The sequence below is a fragment of the Meles meles genome, chromosome 10 (assembly GCF_922984935.1).
Source record: "Meles meles chromosome 10, mMelMel3.1 paternal haplotype, whole genome shotgun sequence".
Taxonomy (NCBI): Eukaryota; Metazoa; Chordata; class Mammalia; order Carnivora; family Mustelidae; genus Meles; species Meles meles.
Window position 1 is genome coordinate 60,883,127 of NC_060075.1, and position 24,428 is coordinate 60,907,554.

At 34.6% G+C, this 24,428-nt stretch overlaps 1 protein-coding gene across 3 annotated transcripts in view; it reads left to right on the forward strand.

Annotated features, from left to right (window-relative positions):
• Nucleotides 1–24,428, forward strand: part of DGKB (diacylglycerol kinase beta) — a 684,789-nt gene that overhangs the window by 186,208 nt on the left and 474,153 nt on the right. For all 3 annotated transcript variants that reach the window (XM_046021573.1, XM_046021575.1, XM_046021574.1), the window contains 6 exons: nt 5,242–5,291; nt 8,425–8,499; nt 12,110–12,229; nt 20,744–20,861; nt 23,047–23,135; nt 23,218–23,334. In XM_046021573.1, coding sequence (XP_045877529.1) covers nt 5,242–5,291; nt 8,425–8,499; nt 12,110–12,229; nt 20,744–20,861; nt 23,047–23,135; nt 23,218–23,334 — 569 coding nt within the window. The remainder of the gene's footprint in view (nt 1–5,241; nt 5,292–8,424; nt 8,500–12,109; nt 12,230–20,743; nt 20,862–23,046; nt 23,136–23,217; nt 23,335–24,428) is intronic.

Sequence of the window (24,428 nt, forward strand, 5' to 3'; positions counted from 1 at the left end):
TTTTAAGAATAAGAACTATTTGTTCGATGTTTCACTTGACCTTGGAGCTTAACTTTACTTTTAAATTCTAAGAAATAATCTTATAATAATATTTGAAGCTAGGATAATTAATTAATATTATCAGTATCATTCAAATGTAGTTTTAAAAGGGAAAGATTACCATAGGCTTACCAAGACATTTTTTTTCCCATGGTGCTAATATCTGCCTTCTTTCTTTATTTCATTAGTTTCTCCGTATCTATATAACCAATCAATTTCTAAATCCTCCACTGTAAATTCTGGTTTGGAACTCTGTGCCCTTCATTTGTTCTTTAATCTTTTCATTGTTAGTTACTTTCTTCTTTACTTGCTCTGTCTTCCTAGAACCATTATTTTTGGATACAGATACTCCCAAGACAGAAATTTAAATTACTTTTTCTTTCTTTTCTTTTTTTTTTTTTTTTTTTACATCTGGGACCTTCTACATCTGTGATAAGTTTTTGTTTTACTACTTCTATCATGCTTTTAACTATACAGAGGATTCATTTTGTTCTCAGCCTGATTCTTACATGCTCCTCTTGTGTGGATTGCAAATTTCCTCTTACAAGGTTTTTTTCTGCCTCCCTGCTTTGTTGTTGTTGTTTTCCCGCAAATTACTTGTTTTGGAAGGACTCCTTGGTGTGATGGGCAGGTGGGTGTGTGGGTGAGGTTTAATTGTGACTCGCTGAGTTAAGGAAGAGGACTTATGCTTTCAACTTTCACTACTGAGACTTTCACATAAATACCTTGTTTGGGGGATAGTACCCCTACCATCCTGAGCTCAGCATCCCCTGGGTTTGAGTGCTATAGTGCCTCAATGTCTAGTCTTCTCCTGGGGAAGGGAGCTGGCATACTGTTGGGTAGAGTGTGAAAGGTGGCATTTGAGGGTCTAACTTCTTTCTGTGAAGATTGTCATCATTTCTTTGGTTTCTAAATCAGTCAGCCTGTGTTTCCCAGCTTCTTAAAGTTGCTGGTAATTTTTTCCTCTCAGATTTTCTTTTTTTAAGATTTTATTTATTTATTTGACAGACAGAGATCACAAGTAGGCAGAGAGGCAGGCAGAGAGAGAGGAGGAAGCAGGCTTCCCGCCAAGCAGAGAGCCCAATGCGGGGCTCGATCCCAGGACTCTGAGATCACGACCTGAGCCGAAAGCAGAGGCTTTACCCACTGAGCCACCCAGGTGCCCACTTCACAGATTTTCTTTGTGCTTGTTGATTTATGCCTATCTCGTACCATATTGTTACTCTAGTGACTGTTCACTCGAAAGCTAAGATAGGGAGGTGTATTCAATACTTCCTATTTTGCACGAACCCCACTGTAATTTTAAATTAGGAAAATAGACACGGCTCTAAAAATCAAAATCCTAGAATTTCTCTTTCTTATTCAGGTCAAAAGGAAACTTCTGTTCTTAATTTGACTTGGTCAGATTTAGAGTACCTTATAGTTAGTGCTCAATATGTGTATGCAGTTTTTCTTACTGCTATTCTGATTAGAACTTAAATTTCTCCCAGTTTTTCTTTGATGAATTAGAATTCATAGACAACCATTAACCCCTATTAATGTGTTTAGAAATCATTTTAAAAGATGTCAGGACTTCTACTTCAGACAAGAGTGAGTAGTGTGTTTTCAGACCAACATCCCTACTGGGAACAACTAGAAAATGTGTATATAGTATTTTTTTAAACTGTCCAAAAACTTCAGGGAATTGTGAAGCATATTGGATTTGTGGTCAATTTTCTGGGAGAGGGGAGCCTGGCTTCTGCCACTATTTTTAAATGGCAAGTTCTTAAACAACTAAGGCTGAGAAGCTGAGCAGTTTGAGGAGACTGAGCCGTTTTTCTTTAGAGGAAAACAAAAACAAAAACAAAAACAAAACAAATTTGAATTCCAGACTCTTTTTCTAATAGATATATGGTGGTCTCTGGTTTAAATTTTTGTCTTATTGGTGATGTTGAGCACTTTATAATGACTGGCCATTCCTAGTATCTTCCATTTTTTAATTATATGTTTGATTTTTTTGCCTTTTTATTATTTGGGTTGTTTGTCATTTTATTAGAGTTACAGGGTTTGTTCATATATTCAAGAAATAAGCCCTTTGTCAGATATGTGTGTTCTGAAAGGTTCTCAAGTCTGTGGTTGGCTTACATTTTTTTCTTATTCTTTTCTTTCTCTTTTTTCCCCTTTTTTTCACTTATTTCTTTATTTAACTTTATTTTTATGAGCGGAAGTTCTAACCCTGATGAACTTTAACTTACTTTTTTTTTTTTTTTTAATCATTGGTGGTTTACACCACCATGGTGGCTTACATTTTTTTCTTATTCTTTTCTTTCTTTTTTTTCCCCCTTTTTTTCACTTATTTCTTTATTTAACTTTATTTTTATGAGCGGAAGTTCTAACCCTGATGAACTTTAACTTACTTTTTTTTTTTTTTTTAAATCATTGGTGGTTCATGTGGACTTACCTTAAGTTTATGAAGATATCCTCCTATATTTTCTTCTAGAAGCTTTATAGTTTAATGTTAAAATTAAAGTTCATGTTTTATTAAAAATAAAGTTTAGTTTAAACTTAAAATTTATTTTGATCTCATCTTTATGTTTGATGTGAACTAAGTGCCAATGTTGAGTGCACAGTATCACTGGGAGAGACAAAAAGCCAGGTTAGTTTTAATTTTTTTTAATCTTTTTTTTTAAGATCTTATTTATTTATTTGAGAGAGAGAAAGCATGAGAGGAGAGAGGTCAATGGGAGAAGCAGACTCCCTGGGAGTAGAGAGCCTGATGTGGGACTCGATCCCGGAACTCCAGGATCATGACCTGAGCCAAAGGCAGTTGCCCAGCCAACTGAGCCACCCAGGCACCCATTTTTTAAATTTTAATTTTTTTAAGTAAAGCTGGTTATTGATTTTTATTTTTATTTTATTTTATTTTATTAAAGGGGGAGAAGAAGAAGGGGGAGAGGGAGAGAATCTTAAGCAGGCTCACTTCCCAGCGTGGAGTTTGACCTGGGGCTGTAGCTCATAACCTTGAGATCATGACCTGAGCTAACATCAAGAGTCAGAATTCAACTGACTGAGCCACCCAGGTGCCCCCAGGTTATTGTTTTTTAAATGATATTGAGAAACAGACAAAATCATTAGGAGAGATAGAGACCCAGATTTGGAGGATGGTTCTTTAGGATCAGTGATGAAATTAAGTGCTAAATTAAACTGGGGGAAAATCCCCATTGCTTCCTCTCTGTGTACAAGCAGAACACCCTTTATTGTCAATACCCCTGAGACATCCAGGAGTCTGGTTTCTCTCTCTCTCCGACCGCTGCTGCTGCTGCAGCTCCCATCACCAGAATGAATTGGGTAGCCCCTTTTTTCTTGGGTCACCAAGATTGGTGATGGATCAGTGTGTTTTTCTTCTGATTGATGGAGTCTGGGTCATGTGTAAACTCTACCTTCAAGTCAGGTTAGTAAGGACAGGATATCTGGTGTTTCATCTGTTACTGTGTTTTGTAAAGTGTAGCTTTAGGAGCATAGGAAGAAGTTTCAGATGCTGTCAGAAATGAATGGCAGGTTCCCCCACACAGAGTCTGCTTGTGTGTATGTTTTCGAGCCCATGTTTCCAACAAGTTTTACCAAGAGGTATAGGGTTTCCATATATCCATCTAAAAATGGTCAGGCAATCATTTATTACAGGGAGGATCAGTCACCGGTGCCCCTCGTTCTAAAATACAGCCAGGCTTTTATAAATACTTGCCTTGGTTGTGGTACTGAATCTATTCTTTGAGTGGTGTGTGAATTCTTGTCACTTACAAAGTGATTTTTACTATTTTCTGCTCTACTAGAAAATCTTGACATCTTCTTTAAAAATCTTGCTTAGGATCCATGTTCTGGTAGGATTTTTCTTTCTGAATATTTGTTATTTATTGAGTGTATGAGAGACAGTAATCATTATGGTTTGCAAATAAAGATATTTAGGTCCTTAGCCAGCATAACATTATGTTTCTTAATTCAATGGATACACATTTCCTCTTACACGTTTCACATCTTGAAAGTCTTTTTGCATTTTACAATAAATAGAACACAATGATTAGATTGTAAACATTTTTTTCCTTTTAGTTGTATGCAGACTGGTTATAGCATCTTATAAATAAATAATCATATTTTCGGTTGGTGAAATGTAATAATTATTTTTAAGTACAAAAATAGTAATTAGTTAACAGATACATGATCAAGGTCATTCATTGCACAATTATGTCTCCTTTTTACCAATGTCTTTATTTAATATTGTAGACCCCAGCCATCAAGATTCTCCCAGAAATTATGCAAACCCAACAAATACTCTCACTTCCACTACTCTGTTTTAACAGCTGTGCCATTCTTCTCTGTTTATCTCAAAATGGCACCTGCAGCCCCTTCTCTAGTCTCCTGGTGGTGTGTGAATTTATGAGGGAACCCTTAGGCTAGAGAGGCCCGCTGTCCTTCTGTTTTCCTGTGCTCACCATTGCAGAGACAGGACTTTCCTTTTCCTTGTTTAATTCAAAGAGTGGTTATCCTCGGAAAGTACATCTCAGATTGCAACAAATACACCATTATAACTGTGATAATAATGCATTTTGTGTCTTGCCCTGCATCAGAAAAATTCCCTTATTTTGCATGCTGCTTAGAGATCAGTCAAAACGATGGCTTATGTTTGTGTAGTGACCTACAGCTTTTGATACGCATTTGTGTGTATCAATTTTCACGCTTGTGTCTCAAGACAGGGTGGTTATTCTCATTTGACAGATAAGAGAACAGTGTTGGACTTTGCTCATGTGCTAGTGGATCGCAGATTCCAAATTTGGTTTCCAGACCTCCGAATCCGTTTGTTTTTTCTTATTCACTCTGCCCTTTAATATCCCGACTCCGAAGATCTAACATTCCTTCTCTTCTTTTATTTTTGAGTTTTCATTGAATGATCTTAAAATTTAAAAATTGAGCAAAAATGGTAACTTTTAGTGTTTTCTAGATATATAACAAAAATTGTTTGACCTTATATATCTGCTATTTAGTATTTTTATTAATTGACTCATTCATTCTCAAATTAACTTGAGATATGATCTTACAAATCCGTGTTTTTGAATAGGAGAGGATTGAATATTTGCTTTTGACAGAAAGGAAATTTTAAAGAATATGTCTTATACTAACGTTGATCTTACTTGCCTCTAATTTTTTTTTCAACACCTCTTTTATTTCTAGTTATGTTTCGCCTCTATGACACAGATGGGAATGGCTTCCTGGACAGCTCGGTAATTTTTTTCTTCAAATTTTCTGTGAAAATTTCAAAGTAGTTTGTTCTGAAAATGCAATGAATAAATTTATAGCTATTACCACAGAAGACACACTTAATATAATTTCCATGCACTCACACAGCATTTTGATCATCCTACTTTTTGAAAGAGAGTGATCTGAAGAAAAAAAAAAAAACTGTTAAGATTACAATTGTTCTGTTGAATAATTTTACTAGAAAAAAAGTGACTTTTTAATGCATGGAAAGATAAAAAAGACCCCAATGTTGTTTGAATAATACATGAGAAAGTTGAGACCATTGATCTAGAAAGAAAAAAAAAAGTCTGAGGTTTGACACTAAGAAAAATAACAAGAATTCCAGTAGAATTGAAAGGAATTATAAAGTTAATCATTTTATCATTTTTCGCATGTTTTAAAATTCTTTTAGTCATATATGCTATTAAAATACATTTATTTATAAATTGCTTTAACCAACTTTCCTTTTTAATTTAAATTGTAACTTGTACTCTTTATCATTTTAGTCATAAAAAGCAATAGGAGAATAATACCATCTCTGAATGATTTAACTAAAAGGAATATTTAATGTTTATTGTATTTGTAATATACACAAATCATTGATAGTTTTCAAAGGAGTAGTTAGATTCTTAGTTTTATTGCACAAATCAGTGCTTCAAATATAAATCCATCCAAAAATGCATTTTATGTTTGTTAGTGACCCATTTTTCATATATTGACTCTTCTATAAAGGAAATAGAAGAATCTTAAAACATAACAAGTGTAAGGCTATGGAAATCTTGACGTATACAGGTACCTTAAATAACAAATGTTTTGATATTTTTAAATTGATTAAAATGAACATTACTTCAGATAATGAGTGAGTTTCTCTCTTCATCTGATACTCCTCCCTGTGGCAGAACTCAAATAGAATTCTACAAGGAAAGCAATGAAGTGGGATACATATTTATGTAACGTTGAGTAGGGTAATGGCACATTAGCTTCTCCAGAGAGAGATAAAAATATTTAATTCCTCCTTTAGGAAATGATCACCAATGTAAATTGATGCTGTGATTGTGGGATTCCTTATGTTTAAGTCTCTCCAATTTTTTAAATGCTATCATTTTTAAGTGCTTATCCATTTAGGAATATTAAGCTACATGATACATTTGCTCATTTTCTGGTGGCATTTCACAGCGAGGAGTTTAGACTTTTCTAGATATTTCCATATGCTTATTGTAGCACTTCTGACTATGCTAATGCAAATTATATTTAAATGAAATTTTATTTTGTTTAATGTTTCTTTTTAATTAAATTAAAAGGATGTTTCTTTACTAGGCTTTTAGCGATGGGTTGGCAGCTGATTTGAAAATTCAGTCAAATGCTTTTTTTGGTCTCTGGCCATTTTGCGTTATTGTTGTTAACATATAGTATATTGCAATATTTATAACTATACATCTAATATTAAACAATGAGTTGGGAATAAATAAACTGATTTATGATTAAACTAGTCTATTTTATAATTAAAGGCCTGAATTTTATTTACATGTTTTTCTCCAGGCAACTTACCACCCATTATATTTTCTTCACTATCAGGTTGAAATTGCACATTCTGATATCATTAATCTTAGAAATTTAAAGGTATAGTACATCACATATTAGAGGCCAACCAGAGGAAAATTGATATTTTGAAAATGACCACTATGTGTAATAATACTAGTGAATATTTATTGATCCCATGCAGTATGCCAGGCAGCATAAATGTATTTCATATAATAGCATGCTTACTCTTTGCAGCAACTCTATGCACTAGGTAAGAGTAGAATACTGATTTTATGGATGAGAAACCTGAATCTTAAATGACTAGTGTCAAATACCTACATAAAAAGAGTTTCCGTTCCTAAAAACATGTCCAGGGACTTTCACTCCAAATCATCAAGGCATAAATAGGCGAAGACAGACACACAATTCTAAGCTATAATTCCAAGGTAATTTAGTTTAAAATTTTTCTTAACTGTAATAAGGAAACATGTTTATATTTGTATTTTTTCCTGGGGCAGCCTGTGTTACCTAGACAACATTTTCATGATTATGTTTTTTCTCAAGAGAGGAATGGAGCTTTCGTGAGTTCCTCAGATGGATCCATCGTCCCCCAAACGACAACCTCTTTTACCATATTTCCTTCTTTGCTGTATGGATATCAGCTACATATATTAGATTGGAGATTTGAGTAGAATAATCTCTAATTAATATGTTTTCAAACCTTATTCTTTTATATTTCTTATATTTTAAATTATTACACCATTAAGGTACCACATTTAATTATGTCAGTGACTATATTTAAAATTACTAGCATTAACAAAGGATGTATAATCTTTTCTGGAGATAGGGAATGAGCAAATGCTTTATTCAATAGGTATGAACAAATGCTTTATTTATTCAGGGCATATGTATTAGTTAATCATTCTTCAAAGAGTTGACACTTGAGTAAAATAATATGAAAATTCTAACTAAAATTCTATTTCCTTAAAAAATAAACTGTACATCTATTTAGCTTCCAAACCTTGACTCTGAACACACCTCTAGCAGAGCAAATTATATCCATTAATGGCTAGAACTGTCAGCATACGTTCTCAGTGTATCAGAATAAAAATAAACCTTTCAGTTGCCCTAAAACACTTCTCCAATTCTTCCACACCTGTTTCCAACCCAAAGGGTCAGGATACTGGGTAACTTAAACATCACATCTTGTGAAAATATGTCTGCTCCCATTTTGATCAGATGCTCCTTTCCAAAGACAGATTTTCTTTCTTAAAAAAAAAAATCTTCTACTGGAAGAAAAGCTTTTTTTTGTGTAATTGTGCCCTCTCCTGGTGAAGACTTCTAGACAAAGTACAAACAAATTTATATTCAAGTGCTTCTTTTGTGTATAATCATACTGTTGAAAGAACATATTATATATAAATTAATTTATATGTACAAATTATATATAATACACAAATTAATCATGTGACTTTTGGTTTTTGAATTACATGTTAAACAAAACAATTCTTATAAGTCAACGTTTGAAAATCTTACAAAGACCCTGTATTCACTTTTTCTCCCTCTTCTCTCTCTCTCTTTCTCTCTCCTCTCCAGGAACTAGAAAATATCATCAGTCAAATGATGCATGTCGCTGAATACCTTGAATGGGATGTCACTGAACTCAATCCAGTAGGTATATGGATGATTTACTCATTGGCTACATTCTAGAAGGCCCATGTCGCTTTTCTCTTTTTTTGGAACCCTAATACACTACTGCCATTTGATGTTTTCTTTTGATAACCCTAAGTTAATATTCTATTCAGTAGCGAAAGTGGATTCTGAACAAGAAAAGGTATACATAGTGTTCTGAAGCTCTTAGCAGTAACTTTTGCTTTTCTTCTTCATGGAAATTAATTTGAATGACGATCTCATATATCTTTAGGTAAGCAGAAGCTGCCGGTGGATACTGCCAAGGTTATGCCATGCCATAAAATCGTCAGAGTTAATGTATGTTATTCATGATGTCTTTATTTTCCTTTTATGGAAATAGGTAAATCTTCATTCTAAAAGAAGATGAAGTCACTTAAGAAGCTGGTGACAGTTGACTGTGTGGAGGGCACTGTTGTTATTTCCTGTATATGTGTTACTCGATGCTTGTAGCTCTCTGAGATAGATACTATGATTTTACTCATTTTACAGATAAGGGAATTGGGACCCCGGCATGTTCAAGTTACTTCTCACAGCTCTTCAGCCAGTTAAAGATAGAGCTAGAAAACTGTAATAATTTGTTCAAAGAAATGATATCTAAGAGGCTTTTAAGAATATAACAACTTCTTATTTTTAACAGATTTATACCAAAAGTACAACATTATTCCAATGTATATTAAAACATACTTGATTAGAGGGGGCACCTGGGTGGCTCAGTAGGTTAAGGAGCTGCCTTCGGCTCAGGTCATGATCTCAGGGTCCTGGGATCGAGTCCCGCATCGGGCTCTCTGCTCAACAGGGGGCCTGCTTCCCTCTCTCTCTCTCTGCCTGCCTCTCTGCCCACTTGTGATCTCTTTCTGTCAAGTAAATAAATAAAAAATTCTTTAAAAAAAAAAAAACATACTTGATTAGAAACTTTGACTTTAACTACAAGTAATATTTTGGGGAGAGCTGATAAGTACCTTATTGATTAGTTTATTCTTGAAACCAACTAGGTTGATCAAATTGTAAATGAATTAAGCGTATACAAATCAATTTTATTTGAATGACTTACATTTTATAAGAATTTTAAAAAGCCTTATAGCAACATGATAGTAGCATGATAAGAGAGCTGTGGTAGCATTTCCTTTGCTTTGGAAAGCAGTGCCAGTAAAGTGAAACAAAGTTATATGTGGTGTCATATCCCAAGGAGGGTCACCGTTCTTACTGGGATTGGGGTTCTCCAAGTTTTTAACTCAACTGTTTTTCTTTTTGGGAGGGTATGGAAATACACCATGCTGTGCACATAAGGCATAACAGATATTCACAAAGTTGCAGTTTGTATATGGAATAATAAGTAATATTGGTAACTTATATGTGATTCTAAGAATACTGCTTGAGTCATCTTAATACTATTTTCACTGAGATCAAGGGACTTCTTTTTTAAGTTCTGTTGCCCTTTTTGGTTTTGTTCATCTAAATCAGCTTTCTCCATTGTACTCACCTCAATACACATGAATATTGTATGTCTTTCAGCCAAGTCTCCTGTCCTCGCTAGAGTGATAGAAGGAAGGAAGATGTTTTTCTGTCAGTTTTTGAAACAGAAGGGGGCACCGCTGCTTCCCCAGAAAAAATATTGAGGGAACCAAGCACTTGAGGAAAAGGGGGATCTGGATGATTTGAAAAAGGGAACAGTTGGTGGCTAGGCAGTCTAATTATGACAAAGACCTATTGGGAAATACAAATAATAAACTATATAGCATTATTTGTCATTTGTGTCACACACTGATAAATCTGCCACTTCTATGAGTGGTATAAATAGTAGAAAGTAAAGATGAAAAGACTTACGTTGGGCAGTATGTTTGCTGTCATAGGGACTGCCTCATCCTGCCTAATGATTCAACAACTCTGCCCATTTTATTTGACTTCTTTAAAAGGTTTTATTTATTGATTTGTCAGAGAAAGATCCAAGTAGGGGGAGCGATGGGCAGAGCAGGCAGAGGGAGAAACAGGCTCCTTGCTCAGCAGGGAGCCTGACCCGGGACTCGATCCCAGGACCCTGAGACCACGACCTGAGCTGAAGGCCAATGCTTAATTGACTGAACCACCCATGCATCCCAACTCTGCCCATTTTAAACCAGTGCATACATTTGTACACGTGGTCAGAACCCTGATACATTTGCATATATGAATAAAGATAATCTAATGTTTGAGGTCCATGACAGTTAATAGGGAAGACAGAGACATCCTTGGACGAGGTTTTGAAAAAACAAACCCAGGCTCTCACATGAGATTTATTAGGTACAAAATGAAAGCATCAAACATCTGAAACAATGCTCTGTTTTCTAGTTTTATTCATTTCTCCAAGTTCATCGAAGCGCGTTCAAGGGGTGGGACATTTTAACAAGATCTTACAGCATTTTGCCAAGTTTTAAATAATTTTCCCTGCTTTTCATTTTGAGAATAATAAAATAATTATTTCAGTACCATTTTGTTCCAAAAAGTCTCTTCTTTTTCAATCTATATTTAAATTTGTATGAAGGAAAATAACCTGATTTTCAAATACTTCATGGGAAAGACATCCATCCATGAAGTTCAGGAGTTCTGAGGCAAACAGCACTTCTATCAACATATCAAGCATTCCATTTATTGCACCTTTCAAATTTCAGTTCCAATGCTCTCTGTATTTCTTTTCTTTCTTTCTTTTTTTTTTTTTTTGTGACTTGATGAAAATTTCTGTATTAAAGGTGGTTAGTTACTTTCTTTATTGGAGTTCTAACATGTTTGCCATTTTGGTGCTGTTGGATGGGTAGTGTTGTACCTTTCTAGCAACCAAGGTAGTTATTGTATTGTAACCATATAATATATAGTTATTGTAACTATGTAATATATAGTTAATATAACATTAACAACACCTATATGACACTTACTATACATGCTAGATGCTCTTTGAAGATATTTATAGCATATTAACACATTTAACCCTCTCAGCAATCCTTTGGACTAAATACTGATATTACCACAATAAAACTAAGACATAAGTGTAATTACAACAAACACAGTGGAGAACATTTTGGGACATTCTGTATAAGTCATCTTTAGAAAAGAAATCTAATAAAAATGACTTGATGGTTTAACTTCTTGGCTTTATTAGGTTCTGATAGGCAATTAAAAGCAGCTTAATTTCCCCACCACTTACCACTGAGCAAAGAATCATTTCAGCTCTCTGCGATGAAGTTAATTTGTTCAGACATTATCTGGCATATGTATGAATTAAAAAAATCTAGAGAAAGCAATTAAAGACCACTTTACCCTTAAATTAGAGATACTTTCTTGTTTTAGCTGTACCATTCAGGGACAAAGTATTAAAAAGTTAACCAATTATTTCTAAAAGTTGAATAATATAAGAAGTCAGGTTCTAGAAAATCTTAACAATGCTACTGTATTCTGTTATTGGATTGACATTGTACCACGTTACCTAGATATTTATCTCTACTCTGCACTTAGCGACTAGTCAGTTTGTTATAACCAATTCAATGCAATGCTTTGTTCTCTGTTACAAAATTTATTTTATTGATTCATAGCGAGTTTTCCCTCATCTCCTCTATTCCAGATCCTCCATGAAATGATGGAAGAAATTGACTATGATCATGATGGGACAGTCTCTCTGGAGGAATGGATCCAAGGAGGAATGACTACAATTCCACTTCTCGTGCTTCTGGGCTTGGAAAATGTAAGCATTTACACAAAGAGGGTGGCCTGGTGGTAAGTCAGTGGGGTTCTCTATTACACATTTTGATGATAAATTGATCTGGCCATTTTCTGTCATTAAGCATGTAGTGAGTGCCTGGTCCTTTTAATAAGTATGCCACAGGGCAATTTAATAATAAGTCCTCTAGTAATACTTGCCACAAATACATTGATTCATTTTAGGTATTACCGTATTATTTAATATAATTTCTCCCTTTTTTCTCTATTTAAAGTACAATCTAGTTTAAAAAATTCTTGACCTTCTCATCATTTTATTTACTGCAAGAAACTCCCTAGTATTATCACATTCTCTGGTTCTTGTGCTGTTCCATCTCATTCCATAATCATCCTCTCCATGAAGAAAACCTGTTTTATTGATAACCAAAACTTGGAGAAGCCTATTATCTATTGAAGTAGTTGAGAACACACACACACACACACACACACACACACACACACACACACACACACATATATGTGAAACATAAATTTTCTTACATATCATCAGATCAGCCAGCCTTTCATTCTAGGCTTGTCAAAAGTTTTCTTGTATCAGTGCCTCCAGTGTTAATTAAAGAGGGCTTTGGGGGAAAAGAAATCAATCTAAGGGATAGGACAGTGACTTTGAAACCAAACCTTGCTACTGAACCTTGATGTCATTTTCAGTAATCATTAATTTTGAACTCAATGCATCACTATGGAATTTTTGTATTTAGCATTAATAAACAAGAATTAACCATAACATGCATATAGTAAAATGTATACTAAGATTCAAAGAGCATTACTGACGGAAAGCACGTATTTCGAATTTTGAGCTGCAAGAACATAATGTCCACCACTTGGCTGCTGACTTCAAAACTTTGCATACTTCTTGTTACCAGAGATAACAATTTTGCAGATTCAAGACTATACCACAGTTACTAAAGAGAGCAGATTTTTAAAAGCCTTCAAGAAATCTTACAGTCTGTGTTTGTAAAACATGTGAGAATATATACAAATATGTTTGTACATATTTGCATATGGGTTTGAGAATATGTAAATGGGCTTCAGGGAAGTAGTATTTGTCTCTTTTTCGCCTGATTCTTCAAATTCTTTTCCATTCAGGTGAATCTTATCCTTCATGAGGCCCATAGGATTTTAGATATGGCCAGAGGCAGGCAAAGAAAAATTACTAATAGAGGATATACAGGATGTTATCCTTAAAGTAAATAATAAAACAAAGATAATATAGATCTTATTGTCTATACATACATATTTCTACATTTTGAAAACAAATGCAGCAGCAGTTTCTTGTATCTGATGTTCTCATACTATACATAAGCTGGTATCTTTTTCTAATAACCTGTTGTATATCTCTATGTTATAAATATTTGTTTGAGTGTTTAATACACCCTCTGACAAAGTGTATGTAAGTCTATCAGGAGAAAACAAAAGACTAATTTTATAAAATGTTAACATTTTAAGGTTCAGTGTATACTCTACACAGAAAAAGTCAAATGCTAGTCAAGGAAGTTCTGATAATAACAGTTCTCCTGAAGAGAATTTTATATTTTTAAAGCTGAAATTGTGCTTATTCTAAATATTTATGGAAATTTTAGTGTGAGAGAATGTGCAGAAATGAGTAACTAAACCATTTGGTAGTTGGGGTGTTGGACAGCAAAATGCAGAAATACAGTCTTAGTCATCTATATTTAAAATAGTACAGAAAGATTTTGAAATGATGTTCATCTTTGGAAACTACTATTTAGAAATTATTTATAATTCAATTAATAAATGTAGGTATTTGTAAAGTTATGAAAATGACATGGGTAAATGTAGTCCACAGATTTAATATGGATTTAATGCAGACTCTTTCAAACAAACAGTACCTCATCAGTTTCTGGTGTAGCAGTAACTTTATTTCAATTGAATTAGAATTCTTTGTCATTAATTTATGTCAGGTTAAGAACATACCTAATTTACTTCACAATCATTTATGTTTATGGTTCTTACATTTATGGTTTGTGTTTTTAGTCAGAGATGTTTTTGGAGCGTAATAGGAGAGATCAATACAGGGTTTCAAAGCAGTAACCAGTACTACATTTCAAAATTGTGTTCCCGGTCAAGACCGCTAGATGGCAGGGCAACATCGTTTAACATTTACAGATCATCTTAAGTAGGAGCACGGATTTTTCCCCGGTACAGAACAAGAGAGTTAAATCCCTTTTCCTTTGCTTTTTAAAAAAAGAATAAGCCAATAATCTTTTGAATTGTCTTTTAATAAAATGTATAAGCCATGTAATTATGATCACGAAACAGAGCATTTATTTGTTAGAAACAGCTTTTTAATTCCAAGGCATGGAAAGTGTTTTACAAAGCAGGAATGACACAATGACAACTGAGTGATGAGGGCCTTTTTTTAGTAATTGAGATTTATTTTCTTTTCTGTAGGCAGTTAATGTGTTATGTTATTACCTGTAGAGAATGTGATTCATGATGCCATTTCCCCCTTCCTCCCCCCACAACCCTCCCTACCCCACTTTTGCTAATCAAATTGGAAATCCAGAAGCTTTAGGTTGAATCCAGCCATTTATTGTGCAGCCTGTCTTGTTATGTTGTCCTATATATTCTTGTCTTCTGTCGATTATGAGCTCGGGGAGTAGATTCTGATTAAGAGTGCATGTTAAATACCGTGGTGTAGTTGAAAGTGACTGTGGTGTACTAGCCAAATTACACAGGTAAGAGCATTGTCGTGGGAGAGCAATCCTTACTTCTAGTGCAAAGCAGCACAGTTGTGATTTCATTGTAGTTTATTTTTCTCTATCAACAGAATTTAAAAACCTACTCTATTTTGAATATTATCTGTTTGGGAATCAAAATAAAAAATGGAAATGTAGTTTATCAGAATCTGATTCTCTATCAAATGCAAGAAAGTAAGAGTCATTTCCTTACTCTTCTAAGAAGTCCATTAAACTTGGGCGCCTGGGTGGCTCAGTTGGTTAAGCGTTTGCCTTTGACTCAGGTCATGATCCCGGAATCCCAGGAGCAAACCCTCATCAGACTCCCTGCTCAGTGGGAAGTCTGGTTCTCCCTCTGACCCCCTCCACCCCCATGTTCTCTTTCTCTCTATCTCTCAAATAAATAAATAAATAAATAAAATCTTAAGAAAAAAAAAAAGAAGTCCATCAAACTTAGCATACCCAACATGAAATGGTACAGTCTCTTAGGTCTGGAGGAAAACTGAGAGTTTGGGTGGCACTTGTGATTTTAATTACACCTGAGGCATAGTCATTTATACAGGAGACTTACTCATTCTTCCTTTGGAGTTCATCTCACTGAAGAATTTTTTTGAATTCAATTTTGAAAATATTTTATTTGAAAATAATTGCATCTAGCAATAAAGCTCTGCTCTAGTGATTAGCAAGCCAACTTTGTCTGTAAAGGAACAGAGAGTAAATAAATAATTTAGGCTTTGTGGACCATAAGGTCTCTGTTGTAAATGCTCAGTACCTCTGTTACAACTGGTACAAAAGCAATCATAGTCACTAGGTAAAGGAAGGAGACCAATAAAACTTTATTTACAAAAATAGGTTGCCAGCCACATTTGACCCAACAGCCATAGTTTTCTGATCCCTGATTTAGCCTGTCACTAATCTGTCATATTACAGAGAGAAAGAGTTTTAATTTATTTTTAGTTATTTAGGAGAAAGGAATCTACTACCCTTTATTTAACTCACTTAAGACAACCTCAGCAAGATGCATGGACTAGTGAAGAGATAGTATGGTAGTAGTGAAGTTCATCAAATTGATCTTTACCTTGGCTCTGTTATTAACTAATGAAGTCATTTTGTGCTAGCCAGTCATCCTCTCTGGACACATTAAAAAGAAGGTAGGCAAGAATATCCTTTTCCTTTTCCAGTATTCTTTGAGTTCGGACATTCCTTTTCTTAGGTAAACAAGATAATTAATAATGCTCCAATTCCTAGTATCTGTAATCTTGGAACATTATTAGATTTTTCAAGGAAAATTCCCGACTTCCTATTATCATAAAAACAGAAATAGACATTTAAGTAGGAACCTGGCTTAATATAAGAATACTTTACCTTCTTAGTCTTGCATTGTAATCCCCACATCTTGCATTTATGGTTTTTGGTGGATATGTGTTTTGATTTCTCTGTATGTGTCCTCAGAATCCTGGACTTTAAACTCTATATATAATTTAAACTTTGCTGTTGATCAAAATGTTTTAGGATTTTTTTTTTCCCCAACCGATTCAGCAAAGCAAAAATAACTGTTTGGTGTGCCTCCTGATTTCTGATGGAATCTATTTCCTAATGAAATTTCTGAATATAATGGAGAGCTGAAGATGATGCATTCTTAATAGACAAGGCTATATCTGGAAAAGTAATGCTTCACACTCTATTTTTTAAAATTTAATTTGGTTGAGATGTTGTTTTGCTGTTTATACATTGCTCAATCTAGAAAAGAATTACAAAGCTGGATAGATGCAATAATTCTTGACATTCCAGATTGGGTCATTCAAGGAAAATGACTATGCAATGTGATGGCCTGGTGAGTTTGCATTTGAACCCAAGTATGGCAGGTCCTGAGCCTTACTTCAGAAACTGGGGTCTGGAGATAAGCAGTTGATTGCAGCTCTGCTCACAACTTTAAAATATCTCTTTGCATTCTCTTGGCCCAGACCTGATATCGCTCATCTTTTTGTCTAAAAGAGCATTTTCTTTCATATTGTTACAATTTTTTGGAGATGGTGAGCAGAAAAGTAAGGTAATTTTAATGGTCCTTATTATTTAATGAGTTGGAATTAATTTGCAACGTTAGCTCTTAAATGTGTTTTAAGTGAAGTCATTTGAAACAGGGATGTGACCAAGTATGGGGGTTAGGAGCATTTTGGTTATGACATTAGTAAAATTTCTCCTTGAGGTCTTTTGAGAAAAAAAAAATGATATTATTTATAATAGCCCTAGTTCACTTGAAAAAGGTGTGTGATCTTGGATGCATTTAGGGAAAAACTAAAACTTTAGAAAACACTAGAATAATGAAGTAGGTTTCCAAAAGTTCCAAAGGGCATTCTTACCTTTGAAACCTCCTTTTGACTATAGGGGGACAAAAAGGGGAGGAAGAGCGTGGATCTCCTATGTGACCTTGCCTACATTTCATTAAGTATTCCTCTCTCCTCATCAGTTCACAGAACTGAACTGCTTCAGTTTTAAAACATAGTGTTCTACAAATACCAGGAATACATTTCTCTTAAGAGCGATGGTAATGAAAAAGTGGGAACAAAATTTTTATGAAACAAAGTATGGTAAACCTACAAACATCCTTCTCAAGTCTTTGGGCTGCAACATTGAGATGTTACACAACTCAATCCAGTGATGGTAATATTTGCTGTTTATATAACACCAGTCTTCTGAGGAGCTAAACTGACTTCACAGGTATTGTATAACGAAACCTCCCTCACGGCCTGGGAGAGGAAAGTGGGTACTTTCATTTTATTAGAGAGGAAAATAAGAAGAAATGGGAAATGTCCGATCCACATTTTCATAATTGTCCAGGAATCGAACCCTCTGGATTTCTTCATCATTTCTTGTTCAAAAAAAAATGAATTCCTCTAGGACAATAAATATTTATTTGCAATAGAAGTACTAATAGGAATATGCTTTACTGGCTGATAGAATGGAGTAAGGGACAGATCCTCCCAGTCCCCACGAAGTTTACCATCTAAATAAGACAAACGAGACAAGACATGAAAATACAGAGCGCTGGAGTATAATTTGCACTGCTGAGAAGTAGCTGGCTCCTGGTTTCAATTTCTTCTCTTGGAGTCACATACATATTTCATCCTTTGCATATTTTGGCAATGTATCCGGTTAAGAGCTATAAAGCTATTTAATTTGTTTTTTGGTAAAGTCTTTTATGTCTGGGTAATGGATTTGTACATCAGTTGCAGCCTGTAACATGGCTAAGCGTTCTGATTGACAGAACACCCACGTTCAGACTTGTTTATTTTTTGATAAGGAAAATGCCAGCTAACTTCGTCCATATGTGCTCTTCAAAAGGATGAGGCTTGTTCACATGTAATGGACACTCATTTAAAAACAAAATGACAAGGATTTTGAGAACAGCAATACATATGAAAATTAGGGTTTTTTCCCTTTCCTCTTTTCACTTCAGAATCTTAGTTTAAGCTAACTTTATCTATATTTCTATATTATACCTATCTATCTTTTTATCTACCTATCTTTATATATTAAATTAACAGCTCCATTATTTAAACTTTTCACTCAGGATGTTTTATTCTTATTTGAGGGAATAGAACTTTTAAAATATTGACAGTTGGAAAAATACAGCAATGCTAAAGGAATATATAAAATGTTCCATTCATATAATAAAGATATTAGAAATCCTATGGTGCAAACAAAACAGCACTGGATTCAGAAATTACTATGAAGCCTATTTCTTAAGTTGTGGAAGGAAATTGAAACACCAGTGTTTCTACATAACTGCTTTTGTTGAGAGCTTGTTAGGCCTTTGTCCAAAAAAAACCACAAAAGAATCTGAGCATTGTCAAGAACTATGAAGGGTCTGAGAGTTACCCTACTTGTAAGTTAACAAGTTAGCTTGCTAACATTTCATGAATACTGGTGGAGGACATGAGACCCCTGGGTCAGAAACAAAGGACTTCTTTATTTACAGCAAAGCAAGCAATAGGAGCTACATGCCTGAGCCAGTTCTCTGGGCCTGTAGAGTCTCACAGTGATGGAATGTGGCCGAAGAAATCACTGTGCACAGCATCAGACCTTGGAACCCTTGGCCTGGGGAAACTAAATCTTTTATAATGTGCAGTAAACAAACCTGCTTAACCTTTTCCTAGAAGGGAGAGATTATTTTTATTATACTGGACAGTAAGTAAACCTGCCCTCTACCCTGGAGGGAGCTATATCTCTATTGTTCAAGGCTATTTGTTTTTCAGATATCTTTGAAAAGATAGTTTGGAAAGAAGGACAGTTCTTCTCCTTAAAATGTGCAGAAATTCAAGACACCCATGGAGAATTATCTCCCAGGAAGCGTTTTCATTAATGTTTCATATTATGATGCAAATTTGACATTTCTGGTTCTAATGTGAGAATTAGTTACTATGGATTTAATCAAGGATTTCAAATTTGGTGGTTTATTTCTTGACTAGAAATAGGAAAAAGTGACCAGGATGCATTATTATTATGTTAGTATCAAGAGAAATTAAATGATCTGGACATGTGTATGCTGTGCCACTACTACAGAAATTGTGTTAATGTCCCAGCACATAGTAGGTGATCAAAAAGTTTAATTAGGTGAATGTATTTTGAAAAATAGACAGCTGGGCCAATATGAAAAATCATGTCCTATAATGGTTTCTATAGAATGAGTGATGTCTAAAATGAATCTGAGTTTGATATAAATGGTTGAATGGTGTACAAGGACTACATGTGAATGCAGAAAATGATACTAACAAAAGTAATGATATATAATAACTTCATTTAGTATCTTGACCTTCTTTTAAGGTATTCAAGAGACTCATGAGCATCATATTATTTCATTTTACTTCAATCTGAACAATACAGGTATAATTAAATATCTATTAGAGAAGTAGTTATTATAAATTATATAGTTTTACTTAGAAAGTTAAATCATAATTATAGTTGTTATGCTAAAATGTGAATTAACTTAAACCTAAGGTTTTATTGCAGCAAATAACTATAGTAACTGTTATAAAAACAGTAATGTAGTTTTAATATTTTAGCACCTTTCTATGAGATTAAAATCATTCCTATTTTACAAAAGAGGAACAACAAACATGATAGTATGACTAGGTCCTTAAAAAAGTTTACCTTTTAAAATTTGCTATTTGTGACATACAAAAATATACTAATGTAAATTATAAGCTATAAATAATCCCCAATTGAAGTCTTAAAATATTACCAATAACTTACCTTGAAGTACTGATCTTTCCCATCCCATTCTGTTCCATCCCTCTGCCTCCTAAGACCCCACCATCATGAAATTTGCACATTCCTACTACTAAGCAAGGGTTAACATTCTTTCCGAGTTTTTATTTGTCAGGCTCTTCCACTGAAGAGTGTTTTCTCTTTCTTTATCCATTCATTTGTTTCTGGAATTGTGTTAGGGATAAAATATTCAGAGGCGAGGCAAGACATGTCCTCGTTATTAGGGAGTGCTCAGTTTGGCAGGTCATTATGATGGTTTGGGACATGCTGTTGGACTGTTGACATTAGACAAGAATGTGTGCGTTGCTATAGTATCCGAGATTTGTTAGCAGGATCTCATTCCACTAGAGCACATGTGTTTTTCTAGACTCTATGGCGATCTTGGAGAAAGGCAGGGATGAAATAACAGATTGTCTTCAAATGCCTCAGTCCAGCTCTGAGTTTTATTGGCACTTGCATATTCCACTGTTTATTTCATTAAGTGAAATCTGTTTCTCTTACGTCCTGTGCAGAACGTGAAGGATGACGGACAGCATGTGTGGCGACTCAAGCACTTTAATAAACCTGCCTACTGCAATCTTTGCCTGAACATGCTGATCGGTGTGGGGAAGCAGGGCCTCTGCTGTTCCTGTGAGTACATTTGCTTTGCCTGGATGTCATCACCTCCAACGACAAAAGGTTGTTTTCGTGGAATAATCCTATTTGTAGATGGAGACCTAAGAAATCACTCTGACCCTTCCTGTACCTTGGATTTATGTTACCCTGCAGCACGTTCCTAAATGTTTAGGTCACTCTAGCTTTAAATTTCTTCAGTTTTAGGAAACTCTCCCCTTGAAAAAGAGCTAAGGACATTTTCCAATTCATCAGCCATTTTCTTTCCATTGTAGTTTGACTTACATATGATTCCCATTTTTTCCAGGATAATTATGAGAATACCCACTGGTTTCTCATATTTGTATCTTACTCATATTTGTCCTTTAATTTTCAAGTTAGCCACTTTATTCACATTGTCTTCCTATAGTGAGCCAGTTTTTTAGGTCTTTAAAGAAACAGTTGAATTAATTGATTATTAATTTGCAGAGCCAGTTTTTTAGGTCTTTAAAGAAACAGTTGAATTAATTGATTATTAATTTGCACTTAAATTAAGAATACAAACCAATCTTATACCTCAGGCACTTGATTTTTAATGCTGTCTTGAGGAAAACCTTCCTATATGGTTAGTGGAAATTGGAACCCAAAGATTGCCATCTCATGAATTGTGGCCATTATTTCCACTTCAGTACATTTATCTTTGCATTTTTCATTGTATTCTGTTGAGTGAGTACTGCCCACTAGAATTTTCTGGTGGAATATGTAGCAATTAATTTATAAAAGTCACCTAAGTATTTTTAAATAATATTTATACCTGAGAAATATTACATTCTCTAATGCCCCTGTTAAAACAGGGGACAATGTGTCCTCCTCACTAAAGTATGACATTCTCTTGGTCCAGTGATTTGTCCATCCATTTTCTTTTCTGCTATGTATGGAGTTACTGAAACCATCAAGTTTCACAGCCCATTTTTGTGCATTTAAGTCTAATTTCTTACTTGGCCTCCATACAATATATGGTTTTCTAATACTATTTTTAGATAGCAGCTTCTTTGGTAGGATATCTGAGAATTGACTTCCTCTGAGATGTATTCTTTGACATTAAAACCATGTTTTAGTGATATTAATGAACACATTTAAGTGATATTAATAAAGTTATATGAAATTGCAGTTTGTCACTTCAGAGGGCAGTTTCTGGTGGCCACATTTGAAAGGCTAGTTATGCTAGAATGTTCTTTATGTACAAAGGAAGTGATATGTTTTTAAAGTTTTGTTATTTTTAAGGTAAAGGATTTTTCATGGTAGATTCTACTTGCAGGAGCATATGAAACAGAATGATAACACAAATAATGTGAGTGATGTCATATAGAGAGTGAGAATTTTGTTCACAAATTGTAACTAACCATTGTGGCAAATACAATCCTCAACATTATCACCAATATGGAAAAGAAGAAAAAGTCTGGCTTCTTTCTCAGTGTCACCAAAGGAAATCATAAATGTAGATATTTTGGAACAGTTTTACTATGCAAATATTATGTGGATTTAGTATTTTTCATTCTAATTCTATATAAGGGTTTGTTTTTGTTTTATTGAGAGGAATATATGGTTATTTTTTCTTTAGTTCTTGTTGTATATTTATATATTTTTAGAAAAGGTTGTTCCTTTTGGAGGAACAGTACCATGATGGCAAATGAGGGATAAACTTAGACTGAAGGCCTGGCATGTATGATGAAATCTACTCTCTGGAAATGGACTAATCAGCCATTTAAGGTTTAGATAAATCAATAGAGAAAATAGCATAAACTCGTGGGCTTTTATTTCCATGCCCTCCAGCTGCTCTCATGCCTATACTTTGTAAAATATAGATCTCTTCCTTCTAGCAAATGACACCAAGCCATTTGGCAGTCATCAATTTGTCTTTAATATTTCTGTCATCTGGGAATTATTGTGAAAAATTTGAGTGAGGCCTGATTTAATTAAGCATTTCCTGCTATGCCATGATAGAGGAGTCTTGGTTTTTCACATGCATAATATTTCCTGTACTAATTGGCCTTTTGTATTCCATGGTAAAAACAGTCAACTTAGACTTTTTCTTGATGTCGCTGATTGGATTGATTAGGGAGCAGTGGATATGAAATGAGGTTCTGTTAATGTCATTCTTTCCCTATAAAATTGCAATCAGCACCAGGATTAGCTCTGAATGTGTGTACATGTTTCTTTTCAGTTTGTAAGTACACAGTCCATGAGCGCTGTGTGGCTAGAGCACCTCCTTCTTGCATCAAGACTTACGTGAAGTCCAAGAAGAACACTGATGTAAGTGTGCAGCTCTGCTCACCTGCTTGGGGTGGTGTGTATAGATGGCTCTTCTTATCATGGTGCTCTTGTTCTGTTCTAGGTCATGCATCATTACTGGGTTGAAGGTAACTGCCCAACCAAGTGTGATAAGTGCCACAAAACGGTTAAATGTTACCAGGGCCTGACAGGACTGCATTGTGTTTGGTGTCAGATCACAGTGAGTAACACTGGAGAAAACAAATCTCTAGCATTCACTCATAGTGGAGACTGCATATCCCATACCCTCCAAGAGTTTTATCCCAGGCAGTCATCCTGAATTTTAGACTAAGTGGGCATAAAGTCACCTATCTCCCACCGGGATAAAGGTCGAAGTCAGATTTGTCCTCATAGAATCCAGAATTTTAGAGCTACTGACAACCTTAAAGACTATACCATTATGCAGATTCCACCAATGCTCCAAGGAGCTCTGGGAGGTACCAGGATGTTGATGAGATGTCATGGCTAGGGGTGGGTGACATGTGCGGGACATAGTCTGAGTAGAATTTAGCTCTCCCTCCATCCCTAATGCTGTTTTAGAAGAAATTTCTATCTCACATGTTGTAAATTTATTTTAATAACAGAATGGGCTTGCAAAGGGTAGAAAGGTGAATAATGTGATCCAAAGACTTAATTACATAGTGAAGACATTAAGACCAAGAAAAACATAGCAAATTGTCGTTGACCACATGGCTAGGCAGACATGCAAGTGGGTGCATATTTTAGTTCTTGATCCTTTTAAGAACTTATTTTGCCCTTCTTCTCAACATGTTGTTGCCTTGCTCCTTCACTTGTATCATAATTTGAGGTATAAAATTTTACATATGGTATTTACATATAATGTTTATAGATGTAAACTCTAGTCATTATAATGATATTGATAATTGAGAAAGAAGAGGTAAATTGGTCTTTTTCTGGGAAATTTTAAGACTCTTCCTGTTTTGTGTAATTATCAATGCCTGGTTTAAATAGATGGTAATTGCTAGAGTTTTGTGTTTAATTTCTGGAAATTAATTAGAATGTCATTTTTATAATATAGTACAGAAATATTTAAGGGATTATTTCCCCTCTCCCACACACACGTTAATTTTGTTTTGTTTTTCCAGCTAGTGTATGAGCCCTCTTGTTATAGGAAAAATTGTTCTTGCTTTTGTGGGATTAAAACAGTAGGGAGCAGTGTCTCAGTTAAGTAAATTTTTCTGTAGTGCCCTTCAACCCCACACCCCACAAACCATTTACAATTTTTCTTAAACGCACATATGCATACACACAGGA